This window comes from Patella vulgata, chromosome 6 (genome assembly GCF_932274485.2).
Source record: "Patella vulgata chromosome 6, xgPatVulg1.2, whole genome shotgun sequence".
Classification (NCBI taxonomy): domain Eukaryota; kingdom Metazoa; phylum Mollusca; class Gastropoda; family Patellidae; genus Patella; species Patella vulgata.
In genome coordinates, this window is record NC_065884.2 from 65,141,069 (window position 1) to 65,160,220 (window position 19,152).

At 35.8% G+C, this 19,152-nt stretch overlaps 1 protein-coding gene across 1 annotated transcript in view; it reads right to left on the reverse strand.

The window, feature by feature from the left end:
• The window catches only part of LOC126823324 (DNA replication ATP-dependent helicase/nuclease DNA2), a 35,028-nt gene extending 17,557 nt beyond the window's left edge, over window positions 1–17,471 (reverse strand). The window contains exons 1-14 of the mRNA XM_050552089.2: window positions 17,262–17,471; window positions 13,850–14,439; window positions 11,267–11,362; window positions 9,950–10,027; window positions 9,361–9,519; window positions 8,137–8,161; window positions 7,254–7,316; window positions 5,854–5,939; window positions 5,306–5,416; window positions 4,600–4,659; window positions 3,469–3,511; window positions 2,315–2,407; window positions 1,748–1,865; window positions 558–726 (exon numbers count right to left, since the gene is read on the reverse strand). Of these exons, the coding sequence (XP_050408046.1) occupies window positions 558–726; window positions 1,748–1,865; window positions 2,315–2,407; window positions 3,469–3,511; window positions 4,600–4,659; window positions 5,306–5,416; window positions 5,854–5,939; window positions 7,254–7,316; window positions 8,137–8,161; window positions 9,361–9,519; window positions 9,950–10,027; window positions 11,267–11,362; window positions 13,850–14,439; window positions 17,262–17,297 (1,727 nt within the window). The 5' untranslated portion in view covers window positions 17,298–17,471. The remainder of the gene's footprint in view (window positions 1–557; window positions 727–1,747; window positions 1,866–2,314; window positions 2,408–3,468; window positions 3,512–4,599; window positions 4,660–5,305; window positions 5,417–5,853; window positions 5,940–7,253; window positions 7,317–8,136; window positions 8,162–9,360; window positions 9,520–9,949; window positions 10,028–11,266; window positions 11,363–13,849; window positions 14,440–17,261) is intronic.
• Between the last annotated feature and the right edge of the window lie 1,681 nt (window positions 17,472–19,152).

Here is a 19,152-nt window from a genome sequence, read left to right on the forward strand (position 1 = left end):
GACCTTGTTTTTTCGTCCCATCCGAAGGACTAGACAGCTGTCATTGTCAGACCCTCCGTCCTGCATCACTGACAAGGGGAAAACACGCCGGAAAATCGGGATGAACTTTCTCGGCCAATGCAGGGATCGAACACCCGACCTCCAGGCTAGCGAGCCCCAGAAGTAGTATCAAACCGGCTACAAAATAATTATATACTCTGCCTTATGTATGATACTAGTCACTATTTGTAGCTTTATTTGGAGACATTTTGGAATTGGGCCATTTTAGAGGAAGAAAAGGGAGGTTTAACATCCACTTGACACAAACTAGGTCATTTCAGGACTAACACTTGGTTCTATTTTATTGCAATAATTCACTTTTGCGGGGGTCCTTTAGCTGTAGAAGAAAATCCATGAGGTTCAGACAGACGACCCTACTCCTAGTCACATGCAAGCTGGGAATCGAAACCACGCCATGTGACTCAATGACAGACCTTATGATCCAACGCGCACACATTCAACGATTCGGCCACCCATTCCCCGGACGATTTTAGCATACTCTGGAAAATACAGCTCACCTCTGATATATAGCACAGTTTAAAAGTTGTGGACATTTACTACATGAACGCTGGCTGTTGATTGGTTCCGGTAACTTGCCTAGATTATAGGTCACATGACCTTCGTCTACTTCCTTCTCAACATGGTGACTGATATAATACGCCATTTCATTTCGTAACTGCAACAAACCTACGACGACAAAATTATTTTATTATTATTATTATTACAGCATATCTATAGTGCGCCCTTTCATATAACATGTTTAGGGGCACTTTACAAAGTGACAATGTAATCATAAATAAACAACAAGATTATGGACATGGTAACGATTGTATACAGAGTCAGTTAAAAGCCTGATTAAATAAATGTGTTTTAAGCTGTTTTTTAAAAGAATATAGAGATTTACATTAAATAATAGTTTCTTGATATATTTTTACATGAAATGAAGTCACATTTATGGCTACCAATAATAAATTTCAGGCTAGTGACCTATAAGGCTTTGGTAGTCCTGGATTTGTGCTCTTTCACTGGTGAATTTTTATGCTTTGTGAATATACAATTACTGATATTGATAAAATAAAACTGTAAAATGTCCCACTTTTACTTTCTCAAATGGGAGTTACCACATTGTTTTCGTTCACGGAACACCACATACCCACATACTTCATAGTGTAATAAATCACTAATTTAGTGGAACAGTGGAATCCAATAATTCTTTATGTCCCGCATATTCCTGAAGCGATTGCCCAAGGAATCCCTCTCTGGCCACTGCTGGATTGACTTCTGATACTTTAACTTTTGAGGGAGTGTGTCTATTCTTCCCGTTCTATCAAATCTATCCCAAGTACAGCAACATGACAGCCCTTCCTTTAATCTGGGGTCTTCCCTAAAACTTTGGACAGTGATTTAAGGTATCAAACAGTATTGTTTACATTGTAGCCGTTTTGATAGCCTCAATTGTGACACAATTAGTTTTTCTGCAATATTCTGCTATGCACTGGTTAATTGGGCGTAACGCTACGTAAACATATTTGGAGCTCTGTTTAAACCCGAATGACATTGTTATGCAGTTATGTATTGGTTGTTAATCGGACTATTGACCAGTCATAATTTGGAACAGAAATTTGCTTTCATTACAGCAGTGCTTGAGTGGGATTAGATCTAATCAAACAAAACACAACGGAGGAGTATGTATGTCCCTGCTTCTTACCTTTTTTGTTTTCATTTTTAGCAGGAATCATTTTCATGGACGGTTCTTTTAGATAAAGTAACAAACCTTCTTCTGGGTCATCTCTACGATCAGAGCTCATCATGGAATACAGTGTCACCTGGGTAAAAATATAAATTATCTCCCTTGAGTCTGCAACATAATTTTATTAGGTTTATTTACCGAAACTAATGCATGGATCTTATTCAAACATTTATGTATTCATGCACTAATAAAAATCTATTTATAGTAATTTTCTTTTTCTCCAATTTAGGGAGATTTGTTTAATTAGGCCTAGCTAAAAATCAAAAAGGTCACCTTCTTTAACATCTTTATCAGAAGATTGTGACATGTTAGGGCACTTTCTGGTTATAAAAATTAAGTTAATCATAATGTTCAGAAAAAGGTTACAGGCCAAGAAATGTCATGGATTTAACATTGAAGTCAATGGGGAGAGATTGACTAGTCTGATACCTCATGTATCATGTATGAGTTATCTCCCTTTAGTCTTCAAAACAATTATGTATGTGTATGTACAAATGCATTTATCTCATATAAATATATATATACTTGTCCTTTGTGTTCTACAGAATAAGTTGTTCGACCAGTTTTCAATTCTAACGGAACTGTTTTAGTCTGGTAGGAATTTTTGCCTGATGGTATCTGGGAAGAAATAAAACAAACTATACAGATATCGTATATAGTAACAGGACAAAATGACAATGGTTGTCATAGTGACTTGACAAAATGACAATGGTTGTCATAGTAACAAGACAAAATGACAATGGTTGTCATAGTAACAAGGCAAAATGACAATGGCTGTCATAGTAACAAGACAAAATGACAATGGCTGTCATAGTGAAATGACAAAATGACAAATATAATATCATCATTAGGATACTATTGTCAGTCCAAAACATAACACAATTCTAATTCACTGACACCATGGACCCCAGGAAATCAAGAAAACCAGAGACTACCAATGAGGTCACTCCAAAAAGCCACAAATGAAGACTGGCATACGCCATACAGCGTGCTATGAGGGAATATTTGTCCAGACATCAGCGCTATGGCCTACTCTTATATCCAATTCCAACTGCCAAGGGTTCTTTTACATGCCCGCCATTTGTACACCGGACTTCGGTGTTTTGTCCCATCTGCACGACTATACAATGGTTCTTGCCAGGACTTGTCATGCACCAATGACATGGGGGAATCACGTTGGAAATCCTGATTAACTTTCTTGGCCAAAGCAAGGATCGAATACAGGACATCCAGCTTCGTGAGCCAATGTCTAACTGAGCCACAAAGTTACATATAACAATGGAGAGAGAGAGAATGAGAGAGAGAGAGAGTGTGTTTAACCTCCACTCGACCCAAACTAGGTCATTTCGGGACTAACATATGGTTTAATTTTATTTCAATAATTCGCTTGCGCGTAGGGGTCTTTAGCAGTGGGAGGAAACCAGAGGACCCGGAGAAAACCCACGAGGTTGGACAGGTGTCCCTACTCTGTGTCAGGTATAACCGGGGATTCGAAACCACGCCAGTTGACTCAATGACAGGTCTTATGATACAGCGCGCACGTGCTAACCATTCGTTTTCCAACCCCCCCATATGACAATGGATTATAACACCTTACCAAACATTCCCTACCACATAGAAACCCCCCAAACCACCTTGCATATCAAATGTCACAGTAATTACAGTTGATAGTTTATTACCTTTACTTGTACTGTTAGATCAATCTTTCCTTTAACACCATATCTATTCAAATATCAAATATCAAAATATCAAATATCAAATATCAAAATATCAAACATAAAATATCAAATATATAAAAAATATATCAAAAATATCAAAAATAAAAAATATCAAAATATCAACCATAAAATAGAGCCAAATATTAAATACTTGATACCTGGAATTCGCTGAAGGGTAGGTAATAAGACTGCCCTTATAACACACTACAAGTCATATGGCTGTCTTCATTAATGTTCATAATTTGTTTTATATTTTTAATTACACAGAAAATTATTATATTAATTACTTTTTTACTACTCTACTTATTATCAATAATAATCTACATTGATCAATAGGCAGTAGATAACAATATTATTGATACAAAATATATTGAGTGATAATTCACGGATTAACAGCATGATAAACAAAGCTTACAAAACTTTTTGTAAAAAAAAACATTATTGCCATAACCTTGGAGATGTTTTATAAGGTGTTGTTTTATAAAGTATTACCTAAGAGATGTTTTATAAAGAAAGTATTACCTAGGAGATGTTTTATAAGGTGTTACTTTGGAGATGTTATAATATAAGGTATTACTTTGGAGATGTTATATAAGGTGTTACCTTGGAGATGTTTTCAAAGCTATTACCTTAGAGATGTTTTATAAGGTGTTACCTTGGAGATGTTTCAAAAGCTATTACCTTGGAGATGTTATATAAAGTGTTACCTAGGCGATGTTTTAAAAGCTATTACCTTGGAGATGTCTTATAAGCTATTACATGGAGATCTTTATAAGCTATTAACTTAGAGATATTTTATAACTATTATGTGGCGATGTTTTATAAGGTGTTACCTTGGAGATGTTATATAAGTCATTGCCTTGCAGATGTTTTATATGGTATTACTTTGGAGATGTTTTATAAGGTGTTACCTTGGAGATGTTTTATAAGGTGTTACCTTGGAGATGTTATATAAGGCATTACCTTGGAGATGTTTTATAAGGTGTTACTTTAGAGATGTTTTATAAGGTGTTACCTTGGAGATGTTTTATAAAGTATTACCTTGGAAATGTTTTATAAGCTATTACCTTGGAGATGTTTAAAAGTTATTACCTTGGAGACCAAATATTTTCCTCTATATCTTTAACATCATTTATACAGATTTCTGTAGAGCTGAAAATACAAAATTTTATCCAGTAGAAAATTAAATTAAATCTTTGGTATGAAATTTACTGGAGAGCACAATACCAAACGTCACGTGACGTTCAAGTTTTCAGTAAGTCATGGTTACTCAGTGAGTATGACGCTGACCCACTAACCAGGAGGTCCTAGTTTTGATCCTGGTGTTGACCGAGAAAGTTACTCAGGACTTTTTTCCAGCTTGCATTTGGCAGTGGTGTTGCATGGGGGCTTGGCTAGGAAAAGCATGATGTAGTTTTTCATATCATATGAGGTCCCATGTAACCCATAGGTGACACATTACAGATCCCATGACAGTTGACACATTACAGATCCCATGACAGTTGACACATTACAGATCCCATGTCAGTTGACACATTACAGATAACATGACAGTTGACACATTACAGATCCCATGTCAGTTGACACATTACAGATCACATGACAGTTGACACATTACAGATCCCATGTCAGATGACACATTACAGATCCCATGTCAGTTGAAAATCGAAATAAGAGCATGTCATGGAAAATTTCAAGATAGCGTGTCGCATGCTATATGCCCATCTTGGATGATGACAGAGATGACGTCAAACATCCAAACATCCCGAACTAAACAGAAAATAAAACATGAATTTACTTGTATTTTGTTTTATCAGCATCTGTGTGTTTTTTTACCCAACTCTGTAAAGGTGGAATATATTTTTCTATTTCACTCAAAACCACAGTTTCATCCGAATCTTGACTATACCTGGAAAGGAGAGAGTACTGTAGTATATTGTCGTCATCTTCATCCGTTGTATTTTGGTCATCCGTTCTACAGAGAGAGAGAGAGAATTGAACCATATGTTAGTCCCAAAATGACCTAGTTTGTGTCGAGTGGATGTTAAACCCCATTTCTCTCTCTCTCGTCCGTACTCATGCTTGTTTTGTCAAATGTTTCTGTTGTACCGTAGGATGTGTGTCCCTATTCGTACTTATTTTATTAGTACTTGTTATATAACATCTTGTCCATCATTCTTTTTTTTTTTTGTACATATATATAAATATTTAATAATCCCTTTTTTTCACTAATCACATTGTAAATGATTATACTATGTACATATAACATGTAATTGTCTCTGACATCAACTCGGTGGAAGCGGATGTTAAATAAAGCTATTTCACACAAATAACATTTCTACTTACATTTCATGTATAAATTTGTTGAGTTTCAAAACATTCTGAGCAGCATCCATAATTTCTTCCTGTTTGTAAGTCATGTTTTTCAAAATCTGGGAAAAAAATAATTGTACAAAGTCTGAGAGAGAGAGAAGAGAGAGAGAGAGAGAGAGAGAGAGAGAGAGAGAGAGAGAGAGAGAGAAATGGGGTTTAACGTCCACTCGACACAAACTAGATCATTTCCGGACTAACATGGTTTTAATTTTATTTCAATAATTTGCTTGCGCGTAGGGGTCTTTAGCAGTGGGAGGAAACTGGAGGACCCGGAGAAAACCCACGAGATTGGACAGGCGACCCTACTCCTTGTCACGTACAACCGGGGATTCGAAACCACACCAGTTGACTCAATGAAAGGCCTTATGATACAGCGCGCGCGTGCTAACCATTCGGCCATCCAACCCGAAACAAAGTCTGAGAGATGAATGTTTCTATCAAAGTTATTAGAACACAACAGGCAGGCTATAATACCCTCAGTTATATACAGTCAGGGACAATAAAATCACAGGAGACAGAGTGGTTCAGTGAGTTAGACGTTGGCACGCTAACCTGGAGGTCCTGTACTCGATCCCTGCGTTGGCCGAGAAAGTTCATCAGGATTTTCTGAAAAGGGTTCCTCTTGTCAGTGGTGTAGGACAGAGGGCCTGCTAAGGGACAATGAAGTCGTTCAGATGGGACGAAAAACTGAGGTCCTGCGTACACATTGGTGCGCAAGTAAAAGATCCCTTGACAGTTGGAATTCGATATAAGAGTAGACCGTAGTGCCGCTGTCCGTGCAAAATTTCCCTCAAAGCACACTGTATGGCGTAATCCCGTCTTCATAAGCCCAGTTGGAGCAGACAAGTGGGACGTTAAACTCCATTTCATTTCATTTCATTAACATCACATTAACAGGAGTCTAGGTGTCTCCATGGATAACCTGAAGATTCTGGGCTCTGGATTTAAAGTTTTGAAATTCTCTAAAATTTAACTGGTGTGGTTTCGATTCCCCGTATGTACGTGACAAGGAGTAGGGTCGCCTGTCCAACCTTATGGGTTTTACCCGGGTCCTCCGGTTTCCTCCCACTGCTAAAGACCCCTACGTGCAAGTGAATTATTGAAAATAAAATTGAACAATGTGTTAGTCCCGAAATGACATAGTTTGTGTTGAGCGGACGTTAAACCCCATTTCTCCCTCTCTCTAAAAATTTAAGGTTGTCTTAGATATCGCTTGAAATATCTGTGCACCAGTGATAATATTAAAATACTGATAGTGTTTCAATAAAATACATTTTCATCTCTAAAATATGCCATCATAGTTTTGGTGGAGTATTATTACTGACTATCTGTTAGAAATTTAGCATGATATAAAAAATTAGGAATACACTTACCTTTTGAAACAAACAATGTATTATACTACCATATAACATATGTACATTCTTACTATCACATCCCTAGTCAAATAAAAACAATATATTACTAATATTTGTGACTGTCGTTTGTTTATCTGTTCCTTCAGGGTTGGCAGCTACACTAGGGATGTCCCAGAAACTGAATTTTGTGCATAGAGGTAGCTCGGACCGGGTAGTAACATAGGCTATGTGGCGTTGGCCTACCGATTCCGGTTTCAGGGTTATACTACTTTCAACCCGTGCAGCACCGGGTCATCCACTAGTACGGGCTATACTATATACCGGAAAACACTGGAAAACTACCGGAAAAACACCATGTTATACTGAATACCGGAAAACACCGGAAAAACCTACCCCCCCGCACACAGAGGACCAGGCTCTGGGTTACCTATTTAGGGTTTTTTCCAGTATTTAATGTGTTTTCCGGTATTTAGGGTGTTTACCGGTATTTAGTGTGTTTTCCGGTATTTAGTGTGTTTTCCGGTATTTGGTGTTTTTCCTGTGTTTTCCGGTATTCACAGATGTGATGTCGCCCTTTGATGTTGGTTACCATTATTTCAAATAATTGTACGGGCAACTTGCCAATCGTACATTATTTATACCAGTGAAATATTGGACTCGTGTGACGTATTTCACTGTAAAAGAATGTGCTGAGTGTCTGTATTTTAAGTCGTTTAAGCTTAATACATTGTGTAATATATTGTAAAAACACTTGGGCCTACGGTCCTCTTGTTGTTACAATATATTACTTAATGTCTAGTTCTCGACCATAAAACAATACGTGATAGTCTAAATATGATAGTTATGTTTGTACACATCTAGTGGTATTTATGAATCAAAATATTTATGTTGCTATACTTACTTTAAATTTCTCATTTAAAACAGATCTGTAACAAAAGGAAGAGAAAAAGTTTTGGTAAAGATTTCATGGTTTGTAGATAATTGGGCTTTTGTTTTAGTAATATTTGTCCATTTTTGACTGACTTGGAGCGAAAATGACCACCTGGAGAACTTAACTGTCAGTCAATTTAATTATCATAAAGTTAGAATCTTAAACTTATAGTTTCCATGCGTAGAAAAAATGTTACAAATAGATTTAGAAAGAAAACACGTATGGTTCCAAAAGTCACTATAATTTCTATGTAGGTGGAACATTAGCACAATGATGAACGTGTTGATGCTTTTGTTAAATCAACTACATGTGATGTGATTTGTATTTTTTAGTAAAATATCAGATTAACAATTAATTAAGAAAACAAAATCCAAATATCCACACTAGATAATCTCCTGGTTTCAATTCTATTGGATTAAAAACAGGTCCATTAATTAGATTTTGCAAAACACAAAGACAGTGGTGGTCCTGTTTGCATACGAAGATGCATAGATCGATGGAATTTCAGTTTATATCTTTGTGAATACAAAATGGAACAATTTTTGGACTGATATTCCAATTAGAGATTTATATTTCACAATATTGTAGTTTTCAACGGATTCCTATATCATTCATTCATTCAAGAGAGAAATGGGGTTTAATATCCACTTGACACAAACTAGGTCATTTTGGGACTAACATATGGTTCACATTTATTTTCATAATTGTTTGCGCGTAGGAGTCTTTAGCAATAGGAGGAAACTGGAGGACCTAGAGAAAACCCATGAGGTTGGACAGTCGACCCTACTCCTTGTCACGTACAACCGGGGAATCAAAACCACGCCAGTTGACTCAATGACTGACTTTATGATACAGCACGCACGTGATAACCATTCAGCCCCCCCCCACCCCCATATCATTCAAATCAGGCTCTGAGACTATAAGTTTCAGGTGGTATGTAAGAAATCTGAATACCAAGCCTGAACATAAGACACCTGTCACAGACTTTGTCAGTCACAAATTATCATACAACAGAAGAATTGTACATACCTGACAAATCCTGACTTTGTGACTGACACTGTTTATGACAGCTAGGTACCTTACATCTATGTACAGGCTTGTATATATGAACGATTTGTGATAATTTATACTTGACAAAATCTGTGACAGGTGCCTTATGTCTAGGTTTGCTGAATACTATAATAAAAGTCTTACCTTCTCATACAGAATACTGACGAAACAATGGATGTTCCAGATAGAAGGAAATCGGGATTTATAACAAGTAGTCCATGCTTATCATCAACGGTATATACTCCATCTTTATACCCCACTAATATATTTACAATATCTCCCACACTAACATGACTATCACACCTTTAATATACAAAATACACTTTCACCCCAGTGATATATATCTTCATGTAGTTTTCATAGAGTAGACTGAATTGAAGAAACAAACCAGGTCATTTCGGGACTAACATATGGTAAAATTATATTTCAATAATACCCTTACGTGTAGGGGTCTTAGCTGTAGGAGAAAATCGCAGGATCTAGAGAAAACACACGGGGTTGGACAGGCAACCTTGTCAAATACAAGCGAAGAATCAAAACCATGTCACTTGACAGAATGACAGACCTTCTGATCTAATATGCACACATTAAACCATTGGGCCATCCAACCACTCCAAACAGCAAAAGGGTTAAAAACGAATGTGAGAGAGAGAGAGAGAGAGAGAGAGAGAGGGGGGGGTCACCTCCACTCGATACAAATATTTCCTGGCATATATTATGCTGTGATACTCACCAAAAACCTCTAAGTATACATTGTTTTATCTCGTCATCATTCTCCGATTTAACATCTAATATAACTTCAGTTGGATTTCTGTAAAATATATATAACAAATGGTTGCCATGCAAAATACGCCTAACTTTGCAAGAGATGGACAGAGAACAAGCTAAAAAAAAGTGATTTTTCGCACAATCGGGGGCCATAATCCAGGAAGTTAGGGTTCAATATGCGTAAATATCGAGAGGAACCGAAATCTTTGGGATTTAAACATATATTGTAAATTTCATCAAAATCGGATAAAATTATGACCTCTACAGGATCCACAATGTTAGTGTTGCTTTATTGTGGTCTGAGTCCTTTCATATTTTGTAATAGAGTTATCTGTGTATGGTATATTTGAGTGGAAGATTTCACACAACGTATTAAATACTTTTACACTATTTGCTAACCATCTAATCTTTGTATATTCCCCATTGTATTACTTTCGTAACCTTTGAACCTTTGTATATTTATTGTAATTTCGGAACCTTCTAATCTTTGTGTATTCCCCATTGTATTACTTTCGTAACCTTCTAATCTTTGTATATTCCTCATTGTACTACTTACGTAACCTTCTAACCTTTGTTTATTTCCCATTGTATTACTTTTGTAACCTTCTAACCTTTGTATATTCCCCATTGTATTACTTTCATAACCTTTGAACCATTGTATATTTATTGTACTGTCGTAACGTTTGAACTTTTGTATATTCCTCATTGTATTACTTTCGGAACCTTCTAATCTTTGTATATTCCCCGTTATATTACTTTCGTAACCTTCTAACCTTTGTATATTCCTCATTGTCTTACTTTCCTAACCTTCTAACCTTTGTATATTTATTGTATTTGCTAACCTTCTAACCTTTGCATATTCCTCATTGTACTACTTTCATAACCTTTGAACCTTTGTATATTTATTGTACTGTCGTAAGGTTTGAACCTTTGTATATTCCCCATTGTCTTACTTTCGTAACCTTTGGACCTTTGTATATTTATTGTACTGTCGTAAGGTTTGAACCTTTGTATATTCCCCATTGTCTTACTTTCGTAACCTTTGGACCTTTGTATATTTATTGTATTTTTGTAACCTTCTAACCTTTATATACTCCCCATTGTATTATTACTTTCGTAACCTTTTAAACCTTTGTATATTTATTGTATTTTTGTAACCTTCTAACCTTTATATACTCCCCATTGTATTATTACTTTCGTAACCTTTTAAACCTTTGTATATTTATTGATGTACTTTCGTAATTTTTAACCTTCGTATATTTATAGCACTTTGGTAACTTACCTTTGTATATTGATGACAATATGCCGATTAAACTGATCCGATGGTCGTACAGTTGATTCTCTGTAAGTCCTCGGTACAGGTGTCGACTTCGATCTACTGAAAAACAAACAATATTCAATCAGTGAAATAGTACCTGACACTTCGAACCATAAATATCAATAAAGACATAGAAGAAAAAGACAAAACAACAGATTATGTATGCAGAATCAACCAAATCCGGCAATATCAATTCATTGTATACATTCATTACATGTAAGTGATCCTGACAACATTACATTACTTCCGGTGATAATGAAAATGTTAAATTAGTTTCATGAAATCAGAAATAGCATAAGGCATCACATGGTGAAAATTTTATGTAAATCGAATAATATTTGCTACTTTTATAGACCAAAATCCTTGAAAAGTGACTTGTAGAAAATCGTCTATTTCTCTGCAACCGTACAAGTTAGAAACCATTTTTTGGTATTTGTATGATCGTGTGGGTTCATTCTATTTGTTGATTGGAATCAAATATCATAATTTTAAAAACAATACAAATCAGACTCATTTGAATTAAATATCTGTTTTGAAGGCTAAAAATACAGTTTTTGCCACAATGACGTTACTTCCGGTAAACTAAAAGTGTTAAATTACTTGTATGAAATCGTAAATGGCATTAGGTATCACACATGGGGAATTTTATGAAAATCGAATAATAATTGACACTTTTATGGACCAAAAACCTTGAAAATTTACCTGTTGAAAATCGTCTATTTCTCCGCAAATGAACAAGTTAGAAACCATTTTGTGATATCTACATGATCGTTTGGGTTCATTCTATTAGTTGATTGAAATCAAATATCAAAATTTTAAACAGAAAACAAATAAGACTCATTTGAATAAATTACTGGTTTTGAAGGTTATAAATACAATTTTTGCCCAAATTACGTCATTTCCGGTGACATTGGAAATGTTAAATTGGTTTGACCTTGTTAAAATTGACATTACGCATCAAATGGTGTTACTTTTATGAAAATCAAATAATAATTGACTCTTATACAGGCAAACTAGCGTAAAAAGTGACTCATACAAAATTGCCCATTTCTCGGCAACTGTTCATATTACAAATTAATTTTCACATACATTCTCTTTGTATGGATTATTGCTACTAGTTTATGAAAGTTGCGAAGAAATATTTTAAAATATGAAAAGCCTGAATGGGTTGTGAATAGCTCATTTTTCCACCCTTTTTCATCTTTAAATCGAAATGATCCGAAAACGAAATAAAAATTAAAAAAACTGAGCGCGATGATTTCTGCGCATTAACAGGGCAAACCCTTTCAGTCATACCAGATTTGAAAAAAATAATATTTGCTTTCAAAATGTGGTACCGAACTCTCAAAATTGCAGTTTTTGCTTAATTTATGTTACTTCCGTTGCCGAAAGGAAAATGTACCGGTAACAAAAAAAATGACATTTTGGACCGCGGAACATATGAATTTTGTTTTATACAAATCGAACAATAATTAATTAATCCAGGGCTGAAAAACTGAATTAGCCAGTGGGGGGCCAAGGAAAAATACGGTGACAAAAAATGTTGACATTTTTTGTCAAATCAGATGACCCTTTAACCCATGGTAAAATACCACATAAAAATAATTATTAATAAAAAAGTTTTTTGTAAAAATTTAAATTTTCAAAATTTGGCGCCTAAGATTCGTCGAAAATAAAAAATCCAAAGAATCTTAGCTATGTGCCTTGTCTCTGGCTATGTCAAAATGTATCAAATATTACAATCAGACAATTATTGATAACATTACGGCAAAATATCGAAAAACGACAACTTCAGTAATTTCGGACATTTCGCATTGTCGCAGAACGTTGGAAATAGCTTTAAAATTTAAGTCAAACCCACTTTCCCAATAAAACCGAAGACATCGAATCGATCCGACAAGTAGTTTCTGAGATATGCTCAAATGGAAAAATAATAATAATAATAATAAGAAGAATAACAATAAGAATAATAAGAATAAGAATAAGAATAAGAATCCGAACAAAAACAATAGTGTTTCACACTGGCTGCGCAGTGTGAAACCCTAATTAGGGTTTAATCCTTTAACCATGGGATTGTTTTGGGGTTTCAACTAGGAAAATTATATAGATAAGAATATATCCTGTAATTCATACAAATGTATATATTTTTAGAAAGATCTTGAATTCCTCTGTTCAGTGGTATAAGGGGAAACCACCCTGGAAATTCCTAATGAACTGTCTCGGCCAACACCGTGAGCAAACCCGCAACCTCCAGACTAGCGAGCCAGCATCTTAACCAGTCAGTGCAAAGAAGCAGGATGTTAAAGACCACATAAGATGAAAAAATCTTATTTGCGTGTACTTATAGCCAATGGTTACTATATCCATTTTATGGCAAGTGAAAACCAATCTGATTTAAATTAATTCAACTATTAAGGTTTAACTATCCGAAAGCCAAAACCCTTTTTTTTTAAATTTCAATTACAACCTTAATCCGGTTGATTGGCTGGTGACGTCACAGACACTACACATACTATATACATAGTATATTTCAGAATTTCCACTTACCTTAAACTGTTTTCATCTTTCGGAGTACATTTGGATGCCGTCTTCTTTTCGACTAGCTGTTTATTTTTAGGCTCTTCACAATGGAGTTCATTTAATATTTCACACAGAATATCGTCATTCTCGCACGATACAATATCTTTAGAACTGGACGTCGGTGCTGGTGTACGTTTCAAAGGTTTACAATCTTTATTAGCATCAGTCTCGGAGAAAGACGAATGAATGCCTTTCTTAGCAGTTGGAGATATTCCGGCTTTCGCTAACCGTTTGGTGCTGTTTTTGTACACTTTAGTAGGCGTTATATCATTATTTTTAGTGCCATTTTTCTCAATTGCACATGACGGACCAGTCTCTCGTTTGGCAATTTCCTTCGACTTTAAATTTGGTGAAATGTCTAAGACAGAAACACTGGAATAAGCCTCATTATGTTGGAATTTGTCACACGGTTTTGCCCAAGTAGAATTTGATGCAGATCGACGATCAGATGAAGACTTCTTCTCCTTGATTTTGTCAACTTCTGATTTAATATTTTCACAGATCAGGTTTTTTTTGTTGGCTCCAATCTTCGTAAACAGACTAGCAGGTTCTTTTTTCTGTTTTAAAGAGAATAATATGGTCCTCATAAGACATATAGATTTCACTAAAAAATAAACACACTTATATGGATATACTACTTCTGAATTTTATTAACATGCTGCGTTTCAATACACATACAGGTATCGTTATCAAGCAAATAACTGCTTGATAACGATGCCTGTATGTGTTTTGAAACGTAGCATGTTAATAAAATTCAGAAGTAATATATCCATATAAGTGTGTTTATTTTTAGAATAAGGTGGGTTAGCTATCGTTGCCTGAGCCATATTTTATTAGTGAATCAAGTCTGGACATAAGGCAATTGTCACTGACTTTGTCAATCACAAATTATCACACAGCAGAGGAATTGTACATACCTGACAAATCCTGACTTTGTAACTGACAATGTTTGTGACAGCTAGGTGCCTTACATCTATGTCCAGGCTTGTATCCAGTGTGTAATAATTTGTACTTGACAGGTGTCTACGTCTAGACTTGTATAGGCTCTGTGATAACATGTACGTGACAGGTGTCTTATGTCTAACATTAGAATTATCACCAATAATACATATATATTATGTCTTAATTCCGACTATTTATCAATTGTTAGAATGTGCACACACCGGTATGGTTATTTAATCAAGAAGCATTCAAAGTGACAAAAATTGGTTAGAAAACCATCATAACTTTCACGTTAGATTTACGTCATTTTCTGACGTAAAAGTAACCATAACCATTATGACGTTAAAAGTAACGTAAATTTAACCATAAAATTTTACCATTATTGGACACTAACCAAAATCTAACCATAATGACGTAATCTATATGTAAATCTAACCATCAATGTTAACTGGGTAGGCTCTGCAATAACATGTACTAGACAAAGTCTGTAACAGGTGCCTTATGTCCCATCTTCAATATGAGACGAAAAACCGAGGTCCCGTGTATACATTGGAATGCACGTAAAAGATCCCTTGCCAGTTGGAATTCGATATAAGAGTAGGCGACAGTGCCGTTGCCCAGCAAAATTTCCCTCATAGCACACTGTATGGCGTATGCCCGTTTTCATTAGCCCAGCATAGGAGCAGAACAGTAGGACGTTAAACCCCATTTCATTTCATTTCACTTACCTTAAAAAAGTTGGATATTTTTCCTGTTGACTGCTGGTCTTTCTGAAAATAAGAGAGAGAAATGGGGTTTAACATCCACTCAACACAAACTAGATCATTTCCGGACTAACATATAGTTCAATTTTATTTCAATAATTCGTAGGGGTTTTTAGTAGTAGGAGGAAACCGGAGGACCCTGAGAAAACCCATGAGGTGGGACAGACGACCCTACTCCTTGTCATGTACAACCGGGGAATCGAAACCACACCAGTTGTCTCAATGACAGACCTTATGATACAGTGCACAACTAACCATTTGGCCACCCGGGCTACCCACCCCTTTCTGAAAATAAATCAAATATACAGATAAAGGAAATAGTTGTATATATAAATAGGTAAAGGATATGTGATAGTTAAATCAAGACCAAGGATGATAGATCAAGTATATTCCATTCATAAATGGAGAAATTCAACTTGCATACATTAGTATCTGATGTCAATCTGTTCGTATTTATAGACAAGTTATTACAATCAACGGTAGTAAAAAACATATTTATAGACATATATTACAATCAACGGTAGTAAACAACATATTTATAGATACCTTGTTGCAATCAACCATATATAGACAGACTCAAACAAGTTTTATGAAAAAGAGGTTGCAAGTCCTTGCATCGAGAAAACATGTATCCCAGTTAAATAAGGAAGATTATATTGAAGGGATGGAAGAATGTAAATGAAATGAAATGGGGGTTTAACGTCCTACTGTTCTGCTCCGACTGGGCTAATGAAGATGGCCATAGAGTGTCCCGATTATATTATAAGGAAGATTATATTGAAGGGATGGAAGAATGTAAATGAAATGAAATGGGGGTTTAACATCCTACTGTTCTGCTCCGACTGGGCTAATGAAGATGGCCATAGAGTGTCCCGAGGGAAATTTTGCCCGGGCAATGGCACTATGGCCTACTCTTATATCGAATTCCAACTACCAGGGGATCTTTTACCTGCATGCAAATGTATACACGGGTCCTCGGTTTTTCATCCCATCCGAATGACTAGACAGCTGTCCTTGTCAGGCCCTCCGTCCTGCACCACTGACAAGGGGAAACCATGTCGGAAAATGGAAGAATCTAAATGGCTAATATTAAATTGATAAGTAGCCCACTAATCTGACGTCTTGTACAGGGTATCAGAGCTCTTGATTCCGTCTTATCTATCAGTCTTGACTGACTAGTAGCAAAATTGACAGTCTTGACTGAATTGTAGCAAAATTGACAGTCTTGACTGAATTGTAGCAAAATTGACAGTCTTGACTGAATTGTAGCAAAATTGACTGTCTTGGCTGGTAGCAAAATTGACTGTCTTGACCGACTGGTAGCAAAATTGACAGTCTTGACTGAATTGTAGCAAACTTGACTATCTTGACTGGTAGCAAAACTGATCGTCTTGCCCGACTGGTTGTGACCTTGACAGTCTTGCCCGAGATCTTACTAGTTGCTGTCAGTCAATTACCGTAATTGCCATAAATTTGGGACATTCTAACTAAAATATAATCAAAAAGTGCAAGGGAGAAAAGACATTTTAATAATCTACAAGATGAGTAACTATTGGGGCCCAATACACAAAAAACACATACTTATGGAAAAACAGCTACTTATTTATTTGGGCGACGTTTCGAAGAGTATTGGGGCCCAGTTCTCGGTATAATAATGATTTAAAGAGTAATACCAAATCACTGTCCTTTGCTTTAGTGAGTTTTCCCATTCCAAGATATAGAATTCATCAAACTGCTACATGTACTATTCCAAGATATAGAATTCATCAAACTGCTACATGTACTATTCCAAGAGATAGAATTCATCAAACTGCTACATGTACTTTATGCTGAATGTTGAACTGGTAATGATAAGCTTCAATGTCAGTCGGTCGGACTCCCGCCTTCAAGCTGTAATAGAATAAATCCATAATTTTACAATGAAATGAAATAATTTAACATCCTTCTGTTCTGCTCCTATGTTAATTCATATCCCATACTAACAATTTACTATGAGGGAAATTTTGCCGGACAGTGGCGCTACGGCCTACTCTTATTTCGAATTCTAACTGTCAGGGATTTGTTTATATGCACACAAATTGTTAATGTGTACGCACAGACTCTTGGTTTTTGTACCATCCGAACTACTATATATGTTCACTTGCCAGGCCTTCCATCCTACACCTGATGAACTTTCTCGGTCAACACTGGGATAGAATACGAGACCTCTACATATATGTATTAGCGAGTCAACATCCTACTCGGTGAGCCATCGCATGGCACAAGAAAAAATCTACAAAAGCCAAAGTGCGCATGTGTTTATAACAATTTTCGGACCACTGGGCTAATGAAGACGGGCTTACGCCATACAGTGTGCTGTAAGGGAAATTTTGCCAGGGCAGCGGCACTAAAGACTATTACTTTGCATTCCATTCAACTATCCACGGAACCTAGGTTTTTCGTAATATATATACTAATGTCCAAAAGAAAGTATACACTGTGCATTTTGTGCTGCATAAACCAAAGTCGTTTTTCCATGGTATACGGTATTTGGGTAGAATGTCAATTTGTGTCACATTTTTATTTTGCTTAGAAATGCTGAGTTTGGACGCAAGAGACAAACTCAGTAATGCTTTATCAAATGTTTTTAACCTAAACAAAACTTGATCATATTTTTAGTGTGTATACTTTCTTTTGGACATCAGTATATATATATATATACATACAACTAGACACTGACCTCATCATGAACAATCTAGTTAAAATACTGGGCCCTTATTCACGAAAACTTAAACTAAGACACAATCGAAATTTTAAGAAATACTGCAATTCGATTGGCTGACCAGTAAAATCAATTTGCATATATCCAATGAAGTAGCAGTATTTCTTAAAATTTCGGTTGTAACTTAGTTTAAGTTTTCGTGAATAAGGGCCCAGATCTATATATCGTTTCGTTTTTGTTTTTTTTAATCTTTCGATGACCTACACTACATGAAGATCTGACCAGTTATTTTGGGAGGTCACGTTAGGTTAGAGGTTATACACGAGTGGCTTTTGACCTGATGACATCAGACATTTGATCAACCAATCAACATTGATGTTTCTATAAGTGGATTACCCACAGTTCCGTGCACCTCATGCCACAAGCTCGCCGTAATACAGACCGTTTCATTAGCTAATCCCTCACATCATCCAGAATGCGGGGTTATATAAGAACTCTTCTTGATCCTAGCTAGTGACTAAAAAAAGACAAGTTTGAAGTAAACAAAACGAAATTTTGAACTATAAAAAACGAAAGGAAATAGGATCTGTGTTTTAATCAGATTGCGTCAGGATCCACGTGCTCGGTGCAGTAGCTGTATATAGTTATTTATCATGATATTATATATAACTATATTTATACCGTAGTAATCAAAATATATGATCACGCACGCATAAAATTATAATATATATTAATATGGTAATTATTTCTCTCTGGCCAACCTCGTCAAAACAGACGTAGACCTATCAGACGCCGGGAAACCGTAGGAAGATTTAAAATACATAATATTGATATTTAGGGAATTACATTTCACGGAGATAATA